Source organism: Leucoraja erinacea, chromosome 1 (assembly GCF_028641065.1).
Source record: "Leucoraja erinacea ecotype New England chromosome 1, Leri_hhj_1, whole genome shotgun sequence".
NCBI lineage: Eukaryota > Metazoa > Chordata > Chondrichthyes > Rajiformes > Rajidae > Leucoraja > Leucoraja erinaceus.
Window position 1 is genome coordinate 114,542,449 of NC_073377.1, and position 22,720 is coordinate 114,565,168.

A 22,720-nucleotide genomic window follows, 5' to 3' on the forward strand; every position below is an offset into this window, starting at 1 on the left:
CTATGTAATAATTTGAATTGAATTTTGCGCCCCACCCAAGGTATTTCAAATATTTTGCGGTTCCTGGAGGTTACAGGTGGTTGCCGGAGGTTGCAGGTAGTGGAAGCAGGTAGGGAGACTGACAAAAACCTCCGGGAACCGCACGGAAACCTTGGGTGGGGCGCAAAGTCTCCAGAGGTTTCCGTTCAGGTTTCCTAAGTGGGACAGGGGCATTACAACGCCACGGACCTGGGTACAATCCAGACTATGGATGCTGCCTGTATGGAGTTTATCTGTCCTCCCTGTGACAATGTGGGATTTCTCCGAGAGCTCCGGTTCTCTCACACTCCCGAAGAATTGCAGGTTTGTATGTTAATTGGCTTCTGTAAATTGTGCAGGATGAGAAAGTGGGATGAAATAGAACTATTGTAAATGGGCAGACTCAGTGGGCTGGGGTGTTCTCCGGGTGTTCCGGTTTCCTCTCACATCCAAAAGACGTGCAAGTTTGTAGGTTGATCGGATTCTGCAAATTGCCCCCTAGTGTGTAGGATGGGAAAATGGAATAAAATAGAACTAGTGTGAATGGGTGATCGTTGATTGGCGTGGACTCAGTGGGCTGGTTTCACAATGTACATCTAAAACTAAAAACTAATTAAAAAAAACTGCTCACAAGGTATCATCAGATTGCTCATCCTTAAAAAGTACAGAATAATATCATTCCAAGCATTTGAGAAAACTGTAAACAGAAATTCAGTCTGCATATAACAGGTTTATTCCAATTTTTTAACAGAAATAAATGACACTTTCAAAAATGCAAAGCATAGCAATTAATAACATTGAAATGCTTTCTTCAGAGTAAAGGAACATACGTAATCAGGTTCCCAATGTAAAGAAGCATGAGGTAACAATTATCAACTCACATAACTTAGGTGTCAACAAATATCGGAACAAATTGGTTAATTGTAGAAATTATTATCTGCAGAAGCTACGGACAGCACAGTGACAGCACAGTGGCGCAGCGGTACAGTTATTGCCTTACAGCACCAGAGACCCAGGATCGAAATTGCCTACGGGTACTGACTGTATGGAATTTGTATATTCTCCCTGTTGCTCCGTGGGTTTTCACCTGCTTGGGTAATCTCCAAAGATGTACAGGTTTGTAGATTAATTGAGTTTGTAAATTGTAAAATTGTCCCTAATGTGGAGGATAGTGCTAATACACAGGATGATCGCTTGTCGGCACAGACTCAGTGGGCCGAAGTGCCTGTTTCCATGCTGTATCTCCAAGGTCTAAATCTAAAGACAGCAGATAACCTGAAGGCAAGCATACTCTCCCTGGTCTTAATTATGCATTGTGTATTAAGAACATACAAGAGACTTTAGCCCCAGATTTAATCCACTCTTGGAAACATGAGCAGCTAAAATAAGACCAAATCTCTAGTCAAACTTGACCCTACAGCCATCGCACTCCCTCCTGGCCTACAGAGGAAGGGAAATTTGCAAAGAGGAAGAAAGCCCCTTCGTTCAATAACCACATAGAGTTGAATGGCATCACTTGGATGTGAGGTCGAATTAGTTGGAGCCTTTGTGGAAGTTCCCTTGTCAAACCATTCTTACTCCTACCCACCAGTCAGTGTGGATCTGGCCAATCTAGTGCAGGACACTGGCAATGCATATGCAAAAGGGGCATAACCATTAAGTTCCAGATCCTCATCACACCTGGATATATGCACACCATATCTATCACCCCAACCCTCATTCTTTGTAAATCCCAAATTTCCATGCAATCATTTGGATTATCATTAAATCCAACACATGTTTGGGCTACAGGTAATTTCTTTCTGGGTTTTCATAAAAAAGAGATTATTTTGAAATCACTTTCTTGTATGATATCTCAAATCAGGTCCTCATTCACTTATCAAACCTTTGCAGACAGTCTTACATTTGTTGCTGGTTTGGCAAAGATTACATTTAAAATTCTCTTCCTTGTTTTCAAATAGAGTCATGCAGTTTGGAACCTCCTAAACAAGTTGGCATTTAAATGATTCTGTGCTACATTCCAAAAATGTGCAGGCTCACAGGTTAAATGCGCTCTGTAAATTGCCCGAAGGGAGTGGATGCCAAAGTGGGATAGCATAGGTGCGGTTGATTGATGGTCGGCATGGACTCCATGGGTCGTTACCACGATGTATCTCTTTAAAAAAACTCAGTACAGGGTATTGTCACTTTAACTGTTTGTTCGACAGTTTCATCAATTCCTCCCACATCTCCAGATTCTACACACTCGGGACAATTTACAGCAGTCAGCACACCTTTGGGAAAAACCTGTGTCTAACATGTTGTAAGGCAGTGCCTCCACTAGCTGCGCTACTGTGCACCAAAGTTACCCCTTTATCCAGTGTAGGGGAAACGAGAACCAGAGGACATAGGTTTAACGTGAGGGGGGAAAGATTTAATAGTTACCCAAGAGCAACTTATTTTATACAGAGGGTGGTAGGTAAATAGAACGAGCTGGCGGAGGAGGTAGTTGAGGCAGATATCATCACAATGTTTAAAAAATACTTGGACAGGTACATGGATAGGATAGGGCCAAATGCAGGCAGGTGGGACTAGTGTAGGTCAGTGTGAGGAAATTTGGCCGAAAAGCTTGTTTCCACATTATGACTTTATGACTCTAAAATAATAATATATCTGGATGATAATTTAGAAAGTTATTTGGTATTTTCCAGAAAATTGACATTTTTGCTACGTCCATTAAACTACGGCTCTTTCCAGTTGACTTTACAAACTAATTTATTTGTATTCACTGCTTAAATGGCGTGATTTGCACCAAAGGGCAAATTTGGCATTTCTCCATACATTGGTATTGGTATCACAAAAAACTCTCATACCTCCTAACCAACGGCATAAGTTTAGTTTAGAGATACAGCGTGGAAACAGGCCCTTTGGCCCATCAAGGCCAAACCGACCAACGATCACCCTTACACTAGTTCTACGTTATTCCAGTTTCCCATCCTGCACACTAGGTGTAATTTGGAGAAGCCAATTAACCTACAAACCTGCAAATCTTTGGTGTGAAAGGAAACCAGAGAACCCAGTGAAAACCCATGCGGTCACAGGGAACTGTACAAACTACGTACAGACAGCACCCGTAGTTCATGATCGAACCCGGGTTTCTGGTCCTTTAAGGCAGCAACACTATCGCTGTACCACTGTGCCAAAATTATTCTGTGGTACAAAACTCAGTATCTTCACGTTAATTGTTTATTCTCTTCAAGCTGATTGATAGTCCTCGAAATGATATTTGGCCCTTGATGCCACCATTAATTACTTTCCAATCAGTTACTTGAAGCTTTCTTTACTGTTCCAACCCTTCTGTCCAATTTCTATTTCCCTTGATGTTCTTAGTCTTCAAAAAAATCTATCAATCTTGGCCAGAGATCCAGAGATTGGCAGGCTTTTGCATAAAGAAGGCATCATAATCTATAGATATCTGCTCAATTTAGTTCTAAATTTACAGACTCTGTCCTAATATTACACTCATGTTTTAGTCTCCTTGACTTAAGATAAACGTTTCTCATCATTTACAGTATTCTGTCAAACCCACACCGAATCTAATAGTCATACGGAGTGGAAAGAGCCACGTTGACAAAATCTTCCCACGCCAACCAACATGCCCCATCTACACTAGTCTCACCTACCTGCTTTTGGCCCATATCCCTCTAAGCCTATCCTACCCATGTACCTGTCTAATTGTTTCTTAAATGTTGCGATTGTACCTGCATCAACTACTTCCTCCTGCAGTTTATCCCGTGCACCCACCACCCTTTGTGTGAAAAAGTTAACCCTTCATGTTCTCATTAAATCTTTCCCCCCCTCACCTTTAACTTATGTCTCTGGTTATCAATTCACCTACTCAGGGCAAGAGATTCTGAGCGTTTTCCCAATCTATTCCTCTCATGATTTTATGCACCTCTATAAAATCACCCCTCATCTTCCAAGGTGCTCCAAGGAATAGAGCCCTAACTGATCAATCTCTCCCTATAGTCAGTTCTTTGTGACAAATCCTTGTGTCTTGGTTAATCTTCCGTAAACCCTTTCAAGCTTGACAATACATTATAATGAGATATCCTTTGATCCTGCTTATCTTCTTTGATCATAAAGCAACCTTAATGTTTCAATGCAACTCCTAAATAGTTAGAGAAAATGAACTCGCTAGAATTTAGGAGATTGAGGGGGGATCTTATAGAAACTTACAAAATTCTTAATGGGTTGGACAGGCTAGATGCAGGAAGATTGGTCCCGATGTTGGGAAAGTCCAGGACAAGGGGTCGCAGCTTAAGGATAGAGGGGAAATCCTTTAGGACGGAGATGAGAAAAACATTTTTCACACAGAGAGTGGTGAATCTCTGGAACTCTCTGCCACAGAAGGTATTTGAGGCCAATTAATTGGCTATATTTAAGAGGGAGTTAGATGTGGCCCTTGTGGCTAAAGGAATCAGGGGGTATGGAGAGAGGGCAGGTACGGGATACTGAGTTGGATGATCAGCCATGATCATATTGAATGGCGGTGCAGGCTCGAAGGGCTGAATGGCCTACTCCTGCACCTAATTTCTATGTTTCTATGAACAATGTAAATGGGTAGGAAGCGTAAGTGATTGAAATACTATAGCACTGGGAGGCACCTCATGGCTACAACAAAGCAGCAATGTCTCTGCTGATTACTTTCCATTTCACCAATGGGACCTAATATGGTTTTAGCTCCCACAACAGCTTCACTGGATTTCCAACATCTAGAATGCGAACAGGCTCTTTGGCCTACAATGTCTGTGCCAAATATGATATCCTTATGATACTAAACACAACTGCATGCACATAATCCATATCCCTCAATTCCCTTCTAATTCATATACCAATCCAAAAGTATCTTAAATGCCTTTCCATATCTGCTTCCACCACCACGTTACAATAGCACGTTACTGGCACTCACCACTCTCTGTGGAAAAAAAATTGCCCTGCACATCTCCTGTATCCTTTACTCCTCTCATCCTAAAGTTATGCCTCCTGGTACTTGAGAGTACAGGCAACGTGAGGTACTAATCATTTATTACTGCCAATCACTCACTAGATTGAGGGGAATGCAATAGAATATGTTTTAATAAGAAACTGCATCCAGGTTTAGTAAAATACAATAACTCACGTTAATAACACAATACGAAAAGATTAGCAGAAAATTTGGCGATTCTTAGTTCTGTCATGAAAATTAAAACACAGTTATATACTCCACCTAGGAAGGTGAGCTATGATGCATAATATTAATATTTCTAGTCATATATTTTTACACTAAAACATTTTCTGGTTTACTAAATATCGCACATTAATCCAAGAAGTAACATGAAAGGGAACAAGTACTATGATCTTTTCTTTAATGAATGTAGGAAACGGCTTAATACCCTGTACTACCAATGTACACAATAACCCTACTGTTGGCTCAATTTCAAGATGTTTCAATGCGTATTTGCTTTTCAGATGACATTCTGGAGGAAACACAGAACCATAAACGTCATGGGCTGCTTATGTAAACTTTGCCCCTGAAAGCACGAACAAACACCAAAGTATATCAAAACCAGAGAATGCTGGAGGCACTCAGCAGGCTAGACAACACCAGTGGGGGAGGGGAATAGAAATGGCCTTTCAGATCAAGTACCGTCCATAAGAACTACTAAGGTGAAATGGCACGGGTGTTTTACATTACATGGGGCGTGGGTACAATTGGGGTTTGGCTGCGGAGTAGCATTGCAACAGAGGAAGTGCCTGTGAAGAGGTGCAGGTTAAAAGTTGTCAAGGTAACAATAACTTACAAAATGACAATTGGTAATGTAAAAGAAAAAGAGAAACAAATTCTATAATCATGTCTTTGGAGGAAAAGAGATTAAAAAGGAGTGGTTATTCAAAATCCATAGTCCAATATTAAGTCCAAATGACGACCACATGTCCACAGGGATAGCTTTCATTGGAGATAAGAATTGGACTTTAATTTAGTTTACTTTATTTAACAGATACAGCGTAGAAACAGGCCCTTCGTCCCACCTCGTTGGCCAGTGATCACTCGGTCCACTAACACTAATCTACACACCAAGGACAATTTACTTTTTACACAGGCCAATTATCCTACAAACGTGTACGCCTTTGGAGAATGGGAGGAAAATGGAGCACCCGGAGAAAACCCACGTGGTCACGGGGGAACGTACAAACTCCATTCAGACAGCACCCTTAGTCAGGATCGAACCGGTTGTCCCTGCCACTGTAAGGCAGCAACTCTACCACTACACCCACTGTGCCAGCTGATTGAGAAGGGAGATTTCAAGAGACAGGATGGCTGGAAGCTCGGGGCTGTCCTTGTGGACAAATGCTTTCAAGAGAGTTAGATTCAGCTCTTAGGGCTAACGGATATGGGTAAAAAGCAGAAACGGGGTACTAATTTTGGATGATCGGCCATGATCATATTGAATGGCGGTGCAGGCTCGAAGGGCCGAATGACCTACTCCTGCACCTATTTTCTATTTTCTATGTTTCTATGAAAGGAGGTGCCTTGCAAAGTGGTATGCTATTCTGTGAATGGTTTCTTCAGTGTGGAGGAGACCACACTGTGAGCATTGGGTGTAACACACAAACCTGGAAGAAGAGCATGTGTGGAATGCCTCCTGCATTTTCTGATTTTGTTTCAGATTTCCCGCAGCTGGAATTGTACTGCTACAATCAAAATATATCAAATGTTTTCATGCATTGTAGGCCATAGAGTGAAATTCATGGGCTTCAAAATGACAGATACATTTTATTTTAGTTCAAGAATTTCTGAACACCATTTTCACAAACCAGTCATCTCTATATATTAATATACTCTTTATGAAATAATAACTACCAACTCATTTTATCTACAGATAGTGAACATTATTGTCTAACATCCAATCTACGTGTAAAAACAAGGAACTGCAGATGCTGGTTAATACACAAAAAGGATACAAAGTGCTGGAGTAATTCATCAGATCAGGCTGCATCCCTGGAGAACATGGATGGGTGATGGTTTGGGTCAGGGGAAACCAATGTTCCGGGTGTGAAAAGGGGTCCCAACATGAAGTGGCACCGATCCATATTTTCCAGAGATGCTGCCTGGCCCACTGAGTTACTCCAGCATGTTGGGTCTTTTTATCAAACCTACATGGTTCCTTGGGAAATAAATGATACACGATAGAATGTCCATGTCCACGTATGTTAAGAAAAAAAAAATCTGAAATATAGAATCCATAAACTTGTCCAGGAAGAGAAAAAGCAGAAAGCAGAGGATTTCTTGACATATTACTAAATTAGTTTCAGTCAATCACAGATGAAGGTTCTGGCCGAACACAACATTGTGGAGACCTCATGTTCTGTAGAACTGTCCTGAATATATTTTGCTGCCTCCGTTTGTTAGGTTTATTGCTCCCAGGGGTCGCGGTTATAGACGCTGATCTTTTGCTCTGGTTGTTTCCCAAGATTTGCTTCTCGTACTCAACGATCTGTCTCTGTAGATGGCACTGGATGGCAAATCCCAATGATTCAGGGTCAAGGGAAGCTCCGTACACCTCCCAGGTCATCCCCTGCTCATCCCAGACCACGTCACGGACATTCTTCTCTTTACCTGCGTCACTGGCCCCCTGCTCTTGTTTAACTTGCACATCGATCGCCTTTTTTGCTTTCCCACTCTTACAGCGGTCAGATTGCTTACTGGCACGGTGAGTATTCTTTGATGGCACAGATTGCTTCTTTGTAACATCGCCTGCTTTCGATCGGGCTAGTCCCTTACAGTTGTCGGACGAAGATATTGGCTGGCCAGATTCTTTGCCTTTTTTCAAATCAGTCTTCAATTGGTTCGATTCTTTCTTGGCATCACAAGCAGTTTGTGACTGGTCCAATCTCTGGTTGATAACGTGTGTATCTTTCGAAAGGTGGGATGCTCTCCTTGTGTTCTGGGCAGTGTCTGGATCATTAGTTTCCTCTGAGATATTGTACGGACTCCGCGATTGACCAGATTCTGCACCAGCATCACATGTAGCTTGTGGATGGATGGTTATTTTGTTGATACCATCTTTAGAATGCTTGCTTTCCTCTTTGAGGTCATGGTGTTTTAACTGAACATGCTCTCTTAGTACATCTTGCGATTGAACAGAACTAGTCATCGTGTCACCAGCCATTTTCAATGATCTACAATCCTTATCAGCTATATTAATAACGGGTGATGTATCACATACCTTCTGAATGTCTTCAGTAAAGTTTGAGGATTTGGTTGGCTTACTAAAGTCTGAGCCTATTTTCAATTCATCAGACTCATTATGGATGTCCCTTGATTGACCAGATGGCCTGCTTAGTACTTTTTTTGATTGCTCAAATTCTTTACTGCTTTTGTGTGGTAGGATTTCTGCATTGACATCAGCAGCAAGGCTTAATTGGCTTGTATTGTGGAGAATGGTGTCCGGTTCATTGTACTTGTTATTGGAGCAAGCAGCATCACTGTGGTGCACAGATGCCTCGGCTACACAATATGGCGTGGTGAGGTGGGAAGGCTTTTGTCTCAACCTATTATTTATATATGATTGTTCGGAATTCCCGCCATCATCACAAGCATTCTTTGACCGCTTAGGTCCTTGGTGCAGCATTGACGTGGTATTTGAACAGTCAGCTTCTGCTTTGAGCTGCAAGTGTTCAAAGGGTCCAGTTCCAATGGGTTTTGATTGATTAATGATAGCATGAGATTGCTCCTGTCCACGTTCTGGAACTTCAGTAACCGGCCGCCCAATGCCCTTGTTACAGGTCATTGTTACCTGATGATAATCTGGTCCTTTCAGGGATTCCTGCTTGTTTTGCTTGTTACCTCCATGTGATTCCACTCCCGGTGTCTCCTCACCAAGTTCGCAAGTGATACTCGACTGCTCTGAGCCCTCTGTGAATGTGCAAGTGATCTTCAGTTGTTCCGAGCCCTGTTGAGCATCACTGATGCACACCATGTGATCACTGGCTGCGTAGAGTTTGGAGGAACTGCTCTCTGTAGAGTCTATCACAGCACCCTGGCAATGAATCAGTAAGCTCCCTGCCAACCCGGGCACTGGGCTCTTGGGACTGGTTGCAGTTGACTTACACTGAAAGCTCTGCAGAACTGCCTGGACCTCAGCATCCCGGCAGGACTTACCCCAGTTGGAAGCAAAGGAGCTGGCTGGAGACTGGGTCGTCATTGTCTCTGCATCCTTAAATCTGGACTCATTTTGTTGGCATTTTCCCTTTTGGTTTGACTCAGTACCCAATGGTTGCACGGGTGACTGCTGTTCTGCGCTGCTGTTGTGGATGGATGGTTCATTTCCCTTTGATGCAATCTGCAGTCCATGAACTTCTTCAGGTGAATCTGGGCTTGTTTTGGTAATGGCATCTCCCTTCTTTCCAGATCCCAGTTGCTGCTCACAGTTTTCAGCTTTAGATTCAGCCTCAGTGATTTTTCCACTTCCATTGGCAGGTAAAGCATACTTTACTGCTGGGTCATTCTTACTGCCAATGTCCTCTCCCTCTCCTCTTTCAATTATGCCCTGTTCAGGTTTTTGGATCTGGGAAGCCTTCTGGCGGTGCAAGTCCAGTCCTATCTCTTGATCCGGTTCTGAACCCTTCTCATTTCCTGCTAGATATTGACTGTGGGTCTCCACGTTTTTTGCTCCAAAAGGTACTGCATCCAAAGCCATTGTCCGATGACCATCAGTCCCAGAAGATCCAGATTCCCCATCCATGGTCCATTCACCCTCAGCTCTAGACACTCGTATGTCCAAAGTCTTTGCTTTCTGACCATGAGGTATGGTAGGTCCTCTATTTCCACCACTGGCCAAATTATTATCAGTCCCAGGAGGCCCTGTGCCCATACCTTTCGTTTGTTGATCAACCAGCCCAGGAGACCCAGTGTTCACACCCTTGGCCTGTTGACCATCAGACCCAGGAGATTCTGTATCCTTGCCTTTTGTCCATTGACCATCAGTCCCAGGAGGTTCTTTGTCCACTTTCTTGGCCTGGTGACCATCTATTCCAGATGGTGAGGCATCTGTACCCTTGCTGCAATGATTATCAGCCCCAGAAGGTTTTGTGTCAATACCCTTGGGCTGTTGGCCATCAGCCCCAGAAGGTTTTGTGTCAATACCCTTGGTCCGATGACTATCATTCCTATTAGGTCCTGTGCCCACACCCATGGTCTGTTGATCATTAGTTCCAGGTGGCCCAGTATCCACGGCCTTGGTCAACTGACCATCAAAACCAAGAGATCTTGCATCTACACCCTTGGTCCACTGACCACCATTCCCAGGTGGTCCCGAGTCCAAACCCTTGGACTGTTGACCATCAGTCACAGGGGACCCTGTGGCCACATCCTTCGTCAACTGACCATCAGTCTCAACAGGTTTTGTGTCCATATCCTTGGTCCAGTGACCTTCATTCCCAGCAGGTTCTGTGTCCATACACTTGGTCCGTTGACCATCAGTCCCAGCAGGTTCTGTGTCCATACACTTGGTCCATTGCCCATCAAACCCAGGAGGAGGTTTTGTGTTTTCACCTGTAGTCTGATGACCAAGAGTCCCAAGTGACCCTATGTCAACATCCTTGGTCCGTTGACCATCAGTCCCAGGAGGTCCAGTGTCCACACACTTGGTGCGTTGACCATTTGATGCCTTAGGTTCTTTGTCCACATTGCTGGTCAATTGACTAAGTTGACCTGCGGCCACACACTTGATCTGCTGGCCGTCTGCCCCACTTTCCACCTGTATTCTCGGGGCTATTGTTAACTGGCTTGGAACCACGCCTGTGCCGTCCCGGCTGTCGGCCGTGGCAATCGCTGCACTGATCTGTTCCCCTTCCGCTCCTCTGCACCCATCGTCCTCAGCTTGGCCGGGCGCACTGGGAGTGAGAGTGGAACTGGTGACGGCCACGTTTGTCTCAGGGCACGAACCCAGCACCTGCTGATTGTCTGGAGATACTGGTTTCTGTTGACTGTTGGTGCAGGCACTTCCTCCAGGGTCTTCACCGCCCACCACCAGTCCTTGCACTGTCTGTGCATCCACATCTCCTGCTATTGTCCCCATCAGTCCTACAGCCTTGTCTCAGGAGGGTGAACTAATGCAGCCTTCTGTTTAGATTCCCTGTGCAAGATTCATTGGGAGCCCATGTACTTCTTAAGAGTTCATCATTCCCTGTGTCACGGGAGAGAAATGCATACATGAATTATACCTTACACCAGAGGAAGATCATTCAAAACCACCTCCTGCCCAAAACATTTATTTTGTTTCTTCCCCTTTCAAAAAATAAAATTGTGGATAAGAAAGGTTCACTGGGATATGGGCCAAATGCTGAAAAATTGGATAGAAAGGAATAGCAGATGCTGTTTTACACCAAAGATAGACACAAAATGCTGGAGTAACTCAGCAGGTCAGGCAGCATCTCTGGAGAGAAGGAATAGGGTAGAAACGCTTCTCCAGACTGAGAGTTAGGGGAGAGGGAAACTAGAGCTATGAAAAGGGTTCGAACAAATCAGAGCTGGCACCGATGACCAAGGAAAAGGGGAGCCCACAGTGGTCTGTTGTTGTTTGTGGAAGAGGTGATAACAAAGGGCGGATGCGAACCATGGAACTGGCAGGATGACTAGGGTGGGGGAAGGGCAGAGAGAGAGGGAAAGCAAGAGTTACTTGAAATTAGAGAAATCAATATTATTACCACTGGGTTTGAAGTTGCCTAAGTAAATTTGAGGTAAAATGGGACCTATCTTAGATGGGGCATCTTGTAGAGGTGTATAAAATCACGAGAAGAATAGATAGGTCAATGTAAAGATTATATTACCTGGAGTAGGGAAATCAAGAGCCAAAGGGGAAAGATATAATAGGAATGTGAAGGGCAACATTTTCACAGAGGGTGGTGGGTATCTTGTACAAGCCACCAGAGAAGGTAGTTGAGGCAGGGATGATAACAACATTTAGAATCATTGGACAGGTACGTACTTGGATAGGAAAGGTTTAGAGGAATATGGACCAAATCAGGACAGATGGGACTCGAGTAGATTGGCCTTTTGGTCGGCATGAGTAAGTTGAGCCACTAGTTTCTGTGCCTGTACTATGACTCTATGACCTTTGGTTGGTATGGACAAGATGGACCGGAGGGCCTGTTTCCGTGCTACATGACTATGAGTCCAACACATTTCCCCTATCCCCACTCCATACCAATCTAAACAAATCAACTTTACTGAAGCACTATTTTTGGCAAAAATATTTGACACATAGATTCATGATATTGATTATATATTCAAGCTGTGTAGGTGCCAAAGTAATAGTTGAAGTGGATCATTTTAACAATCATGGTTGTCAATATTAGTTGCCAAGTATGATATTAATGATTGAAATATGTGGCAACATCAATTCATAAGATTTTAAAATGTCAAATATCATTCAGTTTTTCGAATCCACATCATCATTGACTATTTCAAGAATACAAGCATGAAAACCACATTTTGTCTGAAGTGCTGTCAATTGGACAAAATACTAAGTGTAATTAAAGAGCAAAAAAACTGCTGATGCTTTATATCCGTAACAAAAACAGATAATGTTCGGAATGCTCGGCATTTCTGGCACCATCGACAGAGTGGAAAAAGAATCAATGTTTCAGGTTGACGACCTTCAATCAGAAAAAATTGGATTTGTTTTCAAATTATCCTAACCTCCATCACTACTATAAAAAAACAGCCAATGCCAGTGAGCTAATCCAAAACGGGCTGATGTGAGCACCATGAATCAATGTGCACTGAATGTTAATCAACCTTTGTACAAACTCTTGCGCACACAGTCACTCCAGAACACACACATTGATGTATACATGGGCAGGCAAGCAAACACATTCAGAGGCACAAACTGGTAAAGACACCCACGCAGATACAGACCCACATGCCCACACACTCACATTCACACAGGTACTCTTACACATGTACACAAGTAGATATGTACACAGACTCGCATCCAACCACAGACATATCCCCAAGCGGGCAAACCCCCCTGACACACGCACATCCAAACACACACACGTCACACACACATCTACACAGAGGGACACAAAAAGTGATCACAAAATACAAAGACACATACATGTTAGGACGCTGCACACAATTAGATACACAGTCTCTCACACACAATTAGAGACACACATAAAGGCAGAGTGAGACACATACAGATTTACACTAATACACACATAAATATACACACACTCACAGTTAGATATGCACGCACAGACACACAGCAGACATGCACACAGCTAGATATAGGCAGAAACACAGTCAGACATATACACACACATAGTTAGACACATGCGCACACACTTAGTTAAAGATAAACACAGGCAGAGAAGCAGACACACAGAGTCAAACATACACACACCGAGTTGGAGACACATCATTAGAGACACACACGATTAGACATACGCACACATCGAGTGAGGCAAATACACACAGGTACCCACAGAGAGTTTGACACACAGACACACACACGATTCCCATATTATGCCTCTTTTCATAGTGTTCACTGTTCATTGTTTCCTTTTCACAGCGGACGCTGCCGCACAATCAATACTAACCCTTCGGCGAAGTGGAAGACAACGCCGGACAGCAGTCTGCTAGACTCATTCCCCAGCCTATTTGTGACAGAGTATTTTCAGTCGGCGCCCGGAGTGTTGGAGAGCTCCCCGCTCCCCGCGCTGACACCACCATGGCGTGACCAGGGGAGCAGCATTCCGGCTTCCCCTGCCTGCACTACCACCCACACACACACACCCACACACTCTCACCCGTGCCCGGGATAACATCCGATGGTGCCTCGTTGCCGGAGACTACCGCAGGTTGTCAGACCCTTGCATTGAGGGGAGGGGAAGAGGGTAGAGCATTCGCAATTGAGGGCAAGTGTGGTGCACCGGGCTAGTGAGGAGAGTTAGCAACAACCCAACCACTCCAGTACATTCAGACCCCTGCAAAATGCCCCATGTAAACGCGCACTGACTGGGGGATATGCCACTGCGGAGAAGTGCGGCGAGGAAATGTAAGGTCATCGAGACACACTCACCGACTTCCCAATCTCTTTCCCCCTCTTTCTCACTCTCTCTCTCTGTCTCCAGCCGCCTTTCCCGCTGTCTTTATCCCGCACCGTTCCGATCCCCAGGTCTATCCCCGCCGCCGCCGCCTCCAATGAGATCCTGCAGCGACCTGTCTGTCGGTCGCCCGCCCCAGCGCAGAGCAGCGGGAGAGCAGCCTGCAAATCCAATGGCGGATGTAATACTGCTCAGCACAAGGGCAGAAAGGCTCGGCTCTTTGCAACGTGCTTCGCTTACGGCTCGATCTCCGGTGCAATACAAGAGAGAGAGAAAAAGAGAGAGTAGAGGGGAAAAAAAGCCAAGACGCGCCTCCGATGGAGGGGTCGGGGCGAAGACGTCAAGTAAAACGCACCAACCCCGAGCTCCACTCACACCGGGTTCGCCTCCACCTCTGCAGCGGACTTCTGGGCTGCTGCTCCCTGTTCTACCGCATTAGAAGGATGAGGGGGTACCTCGTTGAAACTTACCGAATAGTAAAAGGCTTGGATGGAGTGGAAGTGGAGAGATTGGACGAGAGGGCACTGCCTCAGAATAAAAGGACACACCTTTACAAAGATGAGGAGGAATTTATTTGGTCAGAGGGTGGTGAATCTGTGGAAGTCATTTAGCACAGACGATTGGAGGCCAAGTCAATGGCTATTTTTAAGGTGAAGATTGACAGATTCTTGATTAGTAAGAGTGTCAGGGGTTACAGGGAGAAGGCAGGAGAATGGGGTTGAGAGGGAAAGATAGATGATTAAAAGGCGAAGTAGACTTGATGGGCCGAATGGCCCAAATCTACATGTTCTCAGCCCAGTGAGTGAATGGAGCTCTTTGGTGCAAGTGCTCTAGACTTGCACCGTGACTCCAGAAGATATGTTGAGATCAACCCTCATCCCAAAGAGAAAATATTGGTGTTACTCCCACTGAGTTACTCCAGCACTTTGTGCCTATCTTAAATATTAGGGATATTGGAGATCTGAAATAAGGGGTGAAAACATCCAAACCTCTCGATACCCTTGAAGAGATTTAACACTGGATTTCAGGTTTGAGAATAATCCATGGGGTGAAAAGCCTCCAATTTCAATAGTTTTATCTCTTCTTGCATTATCTGTCTTTAGTTCCCCTGGGGGTGCTATCAGTACAGAATCAGGCACTTCGGCCCATCATATCCATGCCAACCATCAATGTACCATCAAGGGAATGGAGGGCTGTAGGCCATAAACATAGAACAGAACTGCACAGGAACAAGCACTTCAGCCCACAATGTTTGTGCCAAACATAATGCCAAGATAAACTAATCGTATCTGCCTGCAAGTGATCCATGTCCCTCCATTCCCTGCATTTCCATGTGCCTATCTAAAAGACTCTTAAACACCACTATCATATCTACCTCCACGACCACCACCTGCAACATGATCCAGGAACATTCCACCCTCTGTGTAGAAAACCTGCCCTGCAGATCTCTGTTAAACTAGACACCAGCATAATCAAGGATGAGTTCACCCCACTCTCTCTTTTCCCTTCCCCCATCTGACAAGAGGTTCAGAAGTTTGAAATCACATATCTCCAGATTCAGGGACAGTTTCTTCCCAGCTGACATCAGCCAACTGAACCATCCTACCAACAACTAGAGAGTGGGCCTGAGCTACTATCTACCTCATTGGAGACCCTTGGACTATCTTTAATTGACTTGACTGGACTTTATCTTGCACTAAACATATACCTTTTATCCTGTACGTATATATACTGTGAATGGCTTGATAGTAATCGTGTATAGTCTTTCCACTGACTGGATAGCAGGCAACAAAAGTTTTTCACTGTACCTTTATGCACATGAAAATAAACTAAACTAAACGTTTCCCCTTTCACCTTAGAGTTATGTCCTATGGACCTTGATATTTTCACACTGGGAAAAGGGTTTTGACTGTCTAGCCTATCTATACATCTCATAATTTTATATACATCCATCAGGTCTCCCCTCAGCCTCCGATCGTCCAGAGAAAACCATCCAAGTCTGTCCAGCCTATTCTTGTAGCCAATAGTCCATAACCCAGGCATCTGGTGAGCATTCTGGATCACGTACAGGCAAATGAGATTGATTTATCTGGGTATTTTGTTCAGCACGGACACTCTGGCTGAAGGGCCTATTCCTGTGCTCTATTGTTCTATGTTTTACCCACCTATACTCACCCCATTTACCAGCACCTAGTCTGTAGTCTGCTCTGCCTTGGTGACTCAAGTGTGAGAGCACTACCACCAGACAGTGAGATGCATGTTACATAGACTTGGGCAGGAAAGGTTTAGAGGGATATGGGCCAGATGTGGGTAAACAGGACGATTGAATGCCCCATCTAGGTCTGCATGGTTATGCTTGGCCGAAGGGCCTGTTTTCATGGCTCTGAGTATAGACGGTGGCACTCCAACGCAAAACTGTGAGGGGGTCACACCAGCAGGCTTGCCATGATGTTCCTTCGGTCCAACTACTGCAAGCTGGAAAAGCTACAGAGAAGATTTACAAGGATGTTGCCAGGACTCGAGAGTCTGAGCTATAGGGAGAGGTTGAGTAGGCCGGGACACTATTTCTTAGAGCGCAGGAGGATGAGGGGCGATCTTATAGAGGTGCATAAAATCATGAGAGGAATAGATCGGGTAGATGCACAGAGTCTTTTGCCCAGAGTAGGGAATCGAGACCAGAGAACATATGTTTAAGGTGAAGGAGGAAAGATTGGATAGGAATCTGAGGGATAACCTTTTCATACAAATGGTGGTGTGTGTATGGAGCGAGCCGCCGGAGGAGGTAGTTGAAACAGGGACAATTGCAATGTTTAATAAACAATTCGACAGGTACATGGATAGAACAGGTTTAGAGGGATATGGGACAAAGTGGGATTAGTGTAGATGGGACATGTTGGTCGGTGCGGGCAAGTTGGGTCAAAGGGCATGTTTCCATGCTGTATGACTCTGACTCCATGGGACCAAAGGAGATTGGATTAAAAATTATACATCAAACAGAATTACTAAAATGTGTAATCGTTGTCATATTCTGATTGTGGGACCCTTTGATGCATGTGCTGTACTGAAAGGAACAGATGTTTTGCAAAGATATACACAAACTGCTGGAGTAACTCATCGTGCCAAGCAGCAACTCTGGAGAAAAAGGATGGGTGACGTTTCGGGTCGGGACCTTTCTTCAGACTGTTTTGCAATGTGGCCTCACCAAAATCGGTGAGATCAAGCATAGACGAGGCGACTATTTTGCCAAATCTCCCAGTTGCCAACTATTTTAACTCCCCTTCCCATCTATGTACTAATCTTTCTGTCCAAGGATTCCCCCATTGCCAAAATGAATCCACGCACAAACTGGAGGAACAGCACCTCATATCCCTCTTCGGTAGCTTACAACCCAGCGGTATGAACATTGAATTCTCCAATTTTCCCCTCTCACCTTCCTGTGTCCTGCCCCCACCCCAGTGTGCACAGATTTCTTCCTCTATCCTGACATTATTTCCGCTCTCGTATCCCCCCCCCCATCCCCATCTACCTATACCCCTCCCTCCCTCCCTCTGGCTTTACATTTCACTTTTCTCCTTATCTAACACCTTTTTGTCTAATTTTTCTTATCTAGCCTTTGTCACTTATTCCACCCATCTGGCAATCAACCTTTCCCCCCCCCCCCCCCCCCCCCCCCCCCCCCCCCCCCACACACCCCCCTTCAGCTGTATCCACATATCACTTGCCAGGCTTTGACCTGCATTCATCTCTCCTTTCCAGCTTTCTCCCTCCTACTGCAATCAGTCTGAAGAAAAGTCCCGGCCCATGGTATCTGTCTAGTTGCTCCATAGATGCTGCCTGACCTACTGAGTTACTCCAATACTTTATGATTTGGTGATGCTTTGTTTTACAATGACAAGGAGCCTGTTGTAGCAATCCTATGAGTCCCTTCCCCTTTACCCCACCCCGCTGTACCCTTGCACAATATTCTTTCTTGCACAAACACATACCAATCAACATACCTTTGATTCTGCTTCTCATTAAACTATGCTACTGGGTAAATTTACAGCAGACAATTAACCCACCAGCACATCTGTTTGATGTGGGAGGAAACTGAAGCCGACCAAAGGAAACTCATGTGGTCTCAGAGAAAAAGTGCAAACTCCGCACCTGAGGTCAGGATTGAACCCAGGCCCTTGGAGCCACAAGTCGGTTCCAGTAACAGCTGTATATCTATATTCATATCATCCACATCTCAAAGTTATTTCATTGATTGCAAAGCATCTGAGACTGTGAAAGCTGTTTGATGCATTCAACTTCTTTATTTTCATCTTTTATTCATATAAATATGAGAATTAATTATCAGTACTGATCAAGAAAAAATGTGAATTTACTACATTGAATTTTTTTTCATTCTTCTGGCCATTTACTCTACCCATCTGCCATCAAACCCCTCACCTGTATCCACCTATCACTTGCCAGACTTTGTCCTGCCCCCATTTCTCCTTTTCCAACTTTCTCCTACCTAGTACAATCAATCTGAAGCAGGGTCGCCTGTCCATGTCCTCCAGAGATGCTGCCTGATTCATTGAGTTACTCCAGCACTTTGTGTTTTGCCAATGGTCTGACTTATTTATTATGATTGGTCGTAGAGTTATACAGCACAGAAACGTGCCCTTCGGCCCAACTCATCCATCCCAACCAAGATGCCCCATCTAAGCTAGTCGTATTTGCTCACGTTTGGTCCATATCGTTCTGAACATTTCCTATCCATGAACCTGTCCAAGTGTCTTTTAAATGTTGTTACTGCCCCAAACACCTCCTCTGGCAGCTCACTCCATCATCTGAGTGAATGAAAAGGAACTAAATAGCACTCCTATGTAGGATGGCACAGTGGCGCAGTAGTAGAGTTGCTACCTTACAGCGGCAGAGACCTGGGTTTGATCCTGACTATGGGTGCTGTTTGAACAGAGTTTGCACATTTTCCCTGTGACTGTGTGGGTTTTCTCCTGGTGCTCTGGTTTCCTCCCACACTCCAAAGACCTACATGTTTGAAGGTTTATTGGCTTGTGTAAATTGCAAAAAAATTGTCCCTAGTGTGTAGGATAGTGCTAGTGTATAGGATTTGCTGGTCAGCGCAGACTCGGTGAGCTGAAAGGCCTGTTTCCACGCTGTATCTCTAAAATCCAAAGTCTACAGTACCTCCATGACCTCTTTATGCTCTTTAATTTCCCGCGCCTTTACAAAATATTTATTTTCTCACACACAGATGAACACACCTTTAATTCTTCTTCTCGTTAACCTACACAGCCAGGTACATTTACAGCAGACAATTAACCCACCAGCACATCTGTGTGATGTGGGAGGAAACTGGAGCCGACCAAAGGAAACACATGTGTTCACAGAGAGAATGTGCAAACTCCGCACCTGAGGTCAGGGTCGAACCCAGGTCCCTGGAGCCACAGGCCGGTTGCTGTAACAGCTGTACATCTATATTCATATCAAAGAAAGAAGTAAAATGCTGAAGTCACTCAGTGGGTCAGGCAGCATTTCTGGAGAATACAGATCGGTGACAATTCGGGTCAAGACCCTTCTTCAGACATTTTGTGTCTTTCTTTAGTATCCAGCATTTTATGTCTTTCTTTGGTACTCCAGTGATGCTGCCTGACTCGCTGAGTTACTGCAGCATTTTGTGTCTTTCTATGGTAAACCAGCATCTTGTTACTATATTCATATCAACTGCATCGCAACATTATTTCATTGACTGCAAAGGACCTAAGACTGTGAAAGGTGCGTTACGCATTCAAGTTATTTATTTCCATTTTTAATCTACAAAAATGAAATAATTAATTATAAGTACTGAACTAGAATAAATGTGATTTTACTACTTTGAATATTCTTCTTTCTCTTGCCTAGCTGTTTACTCCTGAGCCTACTCCAAACACACTCCCCCATCCCTTCTTTTCCCCCTCTTCCCTGTGCCCCCCCCCCTGAATGTGTACCCATTCCCCCTCTAATCCCACTCCCCTTTCGCCTTCTCCCATTCCCTTCCATTTATATCCCATCATCTGGCTTCACATTTCATGCCTTTTCTATCCTTGCCTGAGAGCTTTCTGTATTTACATATCTGGCCTTTGTCCAACCATTTCCTTATCAACCCTCCCTGACCACCACTCCCCTCCCCCTCACCTGGATCTACCTGTCACTTGTCAGGCATTGTCCTACCCCCATCTCTCCTTCAGCTTTCTCTCCCCTACTACAATCAGTCCAAAGTAGAGTCCCATGTCGCCAATCCCTGTTTTCCAGAGATGCTGCCTGACCCGCTGAGTTACTACATTTTTTTTTTGTAACCAGGATCTGCAGTTCCTTGTTTTTAGGTTTTGTTTTAGAGATACAGCATGAAACCAAGGCCTCTGGCCCACCGAGTCCACACCGACCAATGATCACTAGCTCAATCCTACATACGGGGGAGAATTTTACAAAAGCCAATTAACCTATAAACCTTAACGTCTTTGGGATATGGGAGGAAACCGGAGCACACGGAGAAAACCCACACAGTCACAGAGAGAACGTACAAACTCTGTATAGACGGCTCATGTAGTCAGAATCAAACCCAGGTCTGTGAGGCAGCAACTCTATGTTGTGTCACTGCACTGCCCCATCTGTCCATAGACAAAATAATACTTTAGCAGAAGGACTTTTAATTGTAGAGGTCACCTTGAAACAGACCAACTGTTACAATATTAGAGCTAATCCCAGAGTAGCAAGCAGCATTTTAGAAGATAAACTAAAACTACAAATCTCAGCAGTAAGGCACAATAATTTCAGGACAAGAAGTTGAACACATAGACAGGTAAGAGGAACGTATTCACTTAAAGAAGGTGTCTCTGGGAGTGAGGGTTTAACTGTTTGGATGCAAACATTTATACCGAGGGAGAGATCACTAGTCTCAGAAGACCATGTGTCCTACATCTGCTCCTAGTTTGTGTGTGTTAATGTTACAGTGAACCATGCTTTAAACACGTATGTTCTGCATCCCTGCCTCTTTAGCACTCATCTTAGTTTAGTTTACGTCTACCGAGGGAGAGTGAAAAGCTTTTTTTGTTGCATGCTATCCAGTCGGCGGAAAGACAAAACATAATTACAAATAGACATGCCATAGTGTACCATTATACTCATGACAGGAACCTTTTATAACAGGTAGGGAATCAAGAGCCAAAGGGTATAGGTTTAGAGAGGGGAAAGATTAAATAGTAATCTAAGAGGCAATCTTTTTACTAAATGTGGTGGATATATGGAACGAGTTGCCAGTGGAAGTAATTGAGGCACGTAACATTTAACAGACATTTGTACGATTAGGAAAGGTTTAGAGGAATAGATAAAGTGCTTGATTAACTCAGGGGGTCAGGCATCATCTCTGGAGGTCAACACCGTTCTTCAGTCTGACTTTTTGGTAAAAACAAGCAGCTGCAGTCATTTGTTTCTACATTAAGGATTAGCGGGATATGGGCAAATGGGACTAGCTTAGATGGGGCATCTTGGTTGGCATGGACGAGTTGGGCTGAAGGGCCCTTTTCCATGCTGTACGACTCTATGACAAAGATTGAGATTCACCAACTCAATCACATTTTACAATTCCCTCTGGTGGATGTTCCTTAAATAATGAATGGTTGCCTTAGAAACTGTTGTACTAGCTATTGATTACATTTACAGTATTCCCACAGTATTGCTAATGTACAGGAATCCTAAAAGAAGCCCTTTGGAGATTTTTTTGTACTTCAGGAAACAAAGGGAATTGTTAAGGAAGGTGATTCTGAAAATTTGCAATGCGCCAAGAAAGATTTGGCTATCACCATTCTGCATTCTCTAACATGAGAATGCAATACAGAGAACCGTAGGGAATGACACGACAGGGGTGCAGATTTCATAAGTTAGAGAGAGGCACTGTAGGAGGTGACCGATTGCAGGGGAGGCCAACCTGCTACCACATGCGCCAGCAGGCCTAGTTCACAGCTGTAGCGAGCAGAAGTTAAGACAGTTCGATGAACATTTTTAGTTTAGTTTAGTTTAGTTTAGTTTAGTTTAGTTTAGTTTAGTTTAGTTTAGTTTAGGGATACGGCGCGGAAACAGGCCTTTCGGCCCACCGGGTCCGCATTGACCAGTGATCCCCGTACATTAACACTATCCTATACCCACTAGGGACAATTTTTACATTTCCCAAGCCATTTAATGTCATTGAACGTCCTCGAGAGAGAAGGTGAACCGTCGGCAGTAGTTGTGCACATAGGCACAAACAACATCGGGAAGAAGAGGAAGGAGGTTCTCCAACATGACTTCAGAGAGTTGGGAAGAAGACTGAAATGCCGGACTTCTAGGATGGTTATCTCGGGATTGCTTCCAGTACCACGTGCTAGTGAGGACAGGAATAGGGAGATAGGGGATCTGAATGTGTGGCTGAGGGGCTGGGAGCAAGGATTTAGATTTATAGACCACTGGGATCTCTTCTGGGGTAGGGGTGACCTGTACAAAAGGAACGGGTTACACCTTAACTGGAGGGGGACCGACATTCTGGCAGGAAGGTTTGCTAGGG

General features: G+C 44.4%; 1 protein-coding gene across 2 annotated transcripts; it reads right to left on the minus strand.

Moving 5' to 3' along the window:
- Window positions 1-728: 728 nt before the first annotated feature.
- On the minus strand, window positions 729-14,532 carry LOC129700850 (uncharacterized). Of its 2 annotated transcripts, none has more exons than XM_055641611.1 (2): window positions 14,130-14,532; window positions 729-11,228 (listed from the first exon to the last, which is right to left on the minus strand). In XM_055641611.1, the coding sequence occupies exon 2, from the start codon at window positions 11,118-11,120 to the stop codon at window positions 7,350-7,352; it is 3,771 nt and encodes a 1,256-aa protein (XP_055497586.1). In that variant the 5' UTR covers window positions 11,121-11,228; window positions 14,130-14,532; the 3' UTR covers window positions 729-7,349. The 2 variants fall into 2 exon arrangements, with proteins under 2 accessions (XP_055497586.1, XP_055497595.1); XM_055641620.1 differs by lacking the exon at window positions 14,130-14,532 and adding an exon at window positions 13,648-14,056.
- Between the last annotated feature and the right edge of the window lie 8,188 nt (window positions 14,533-22,720).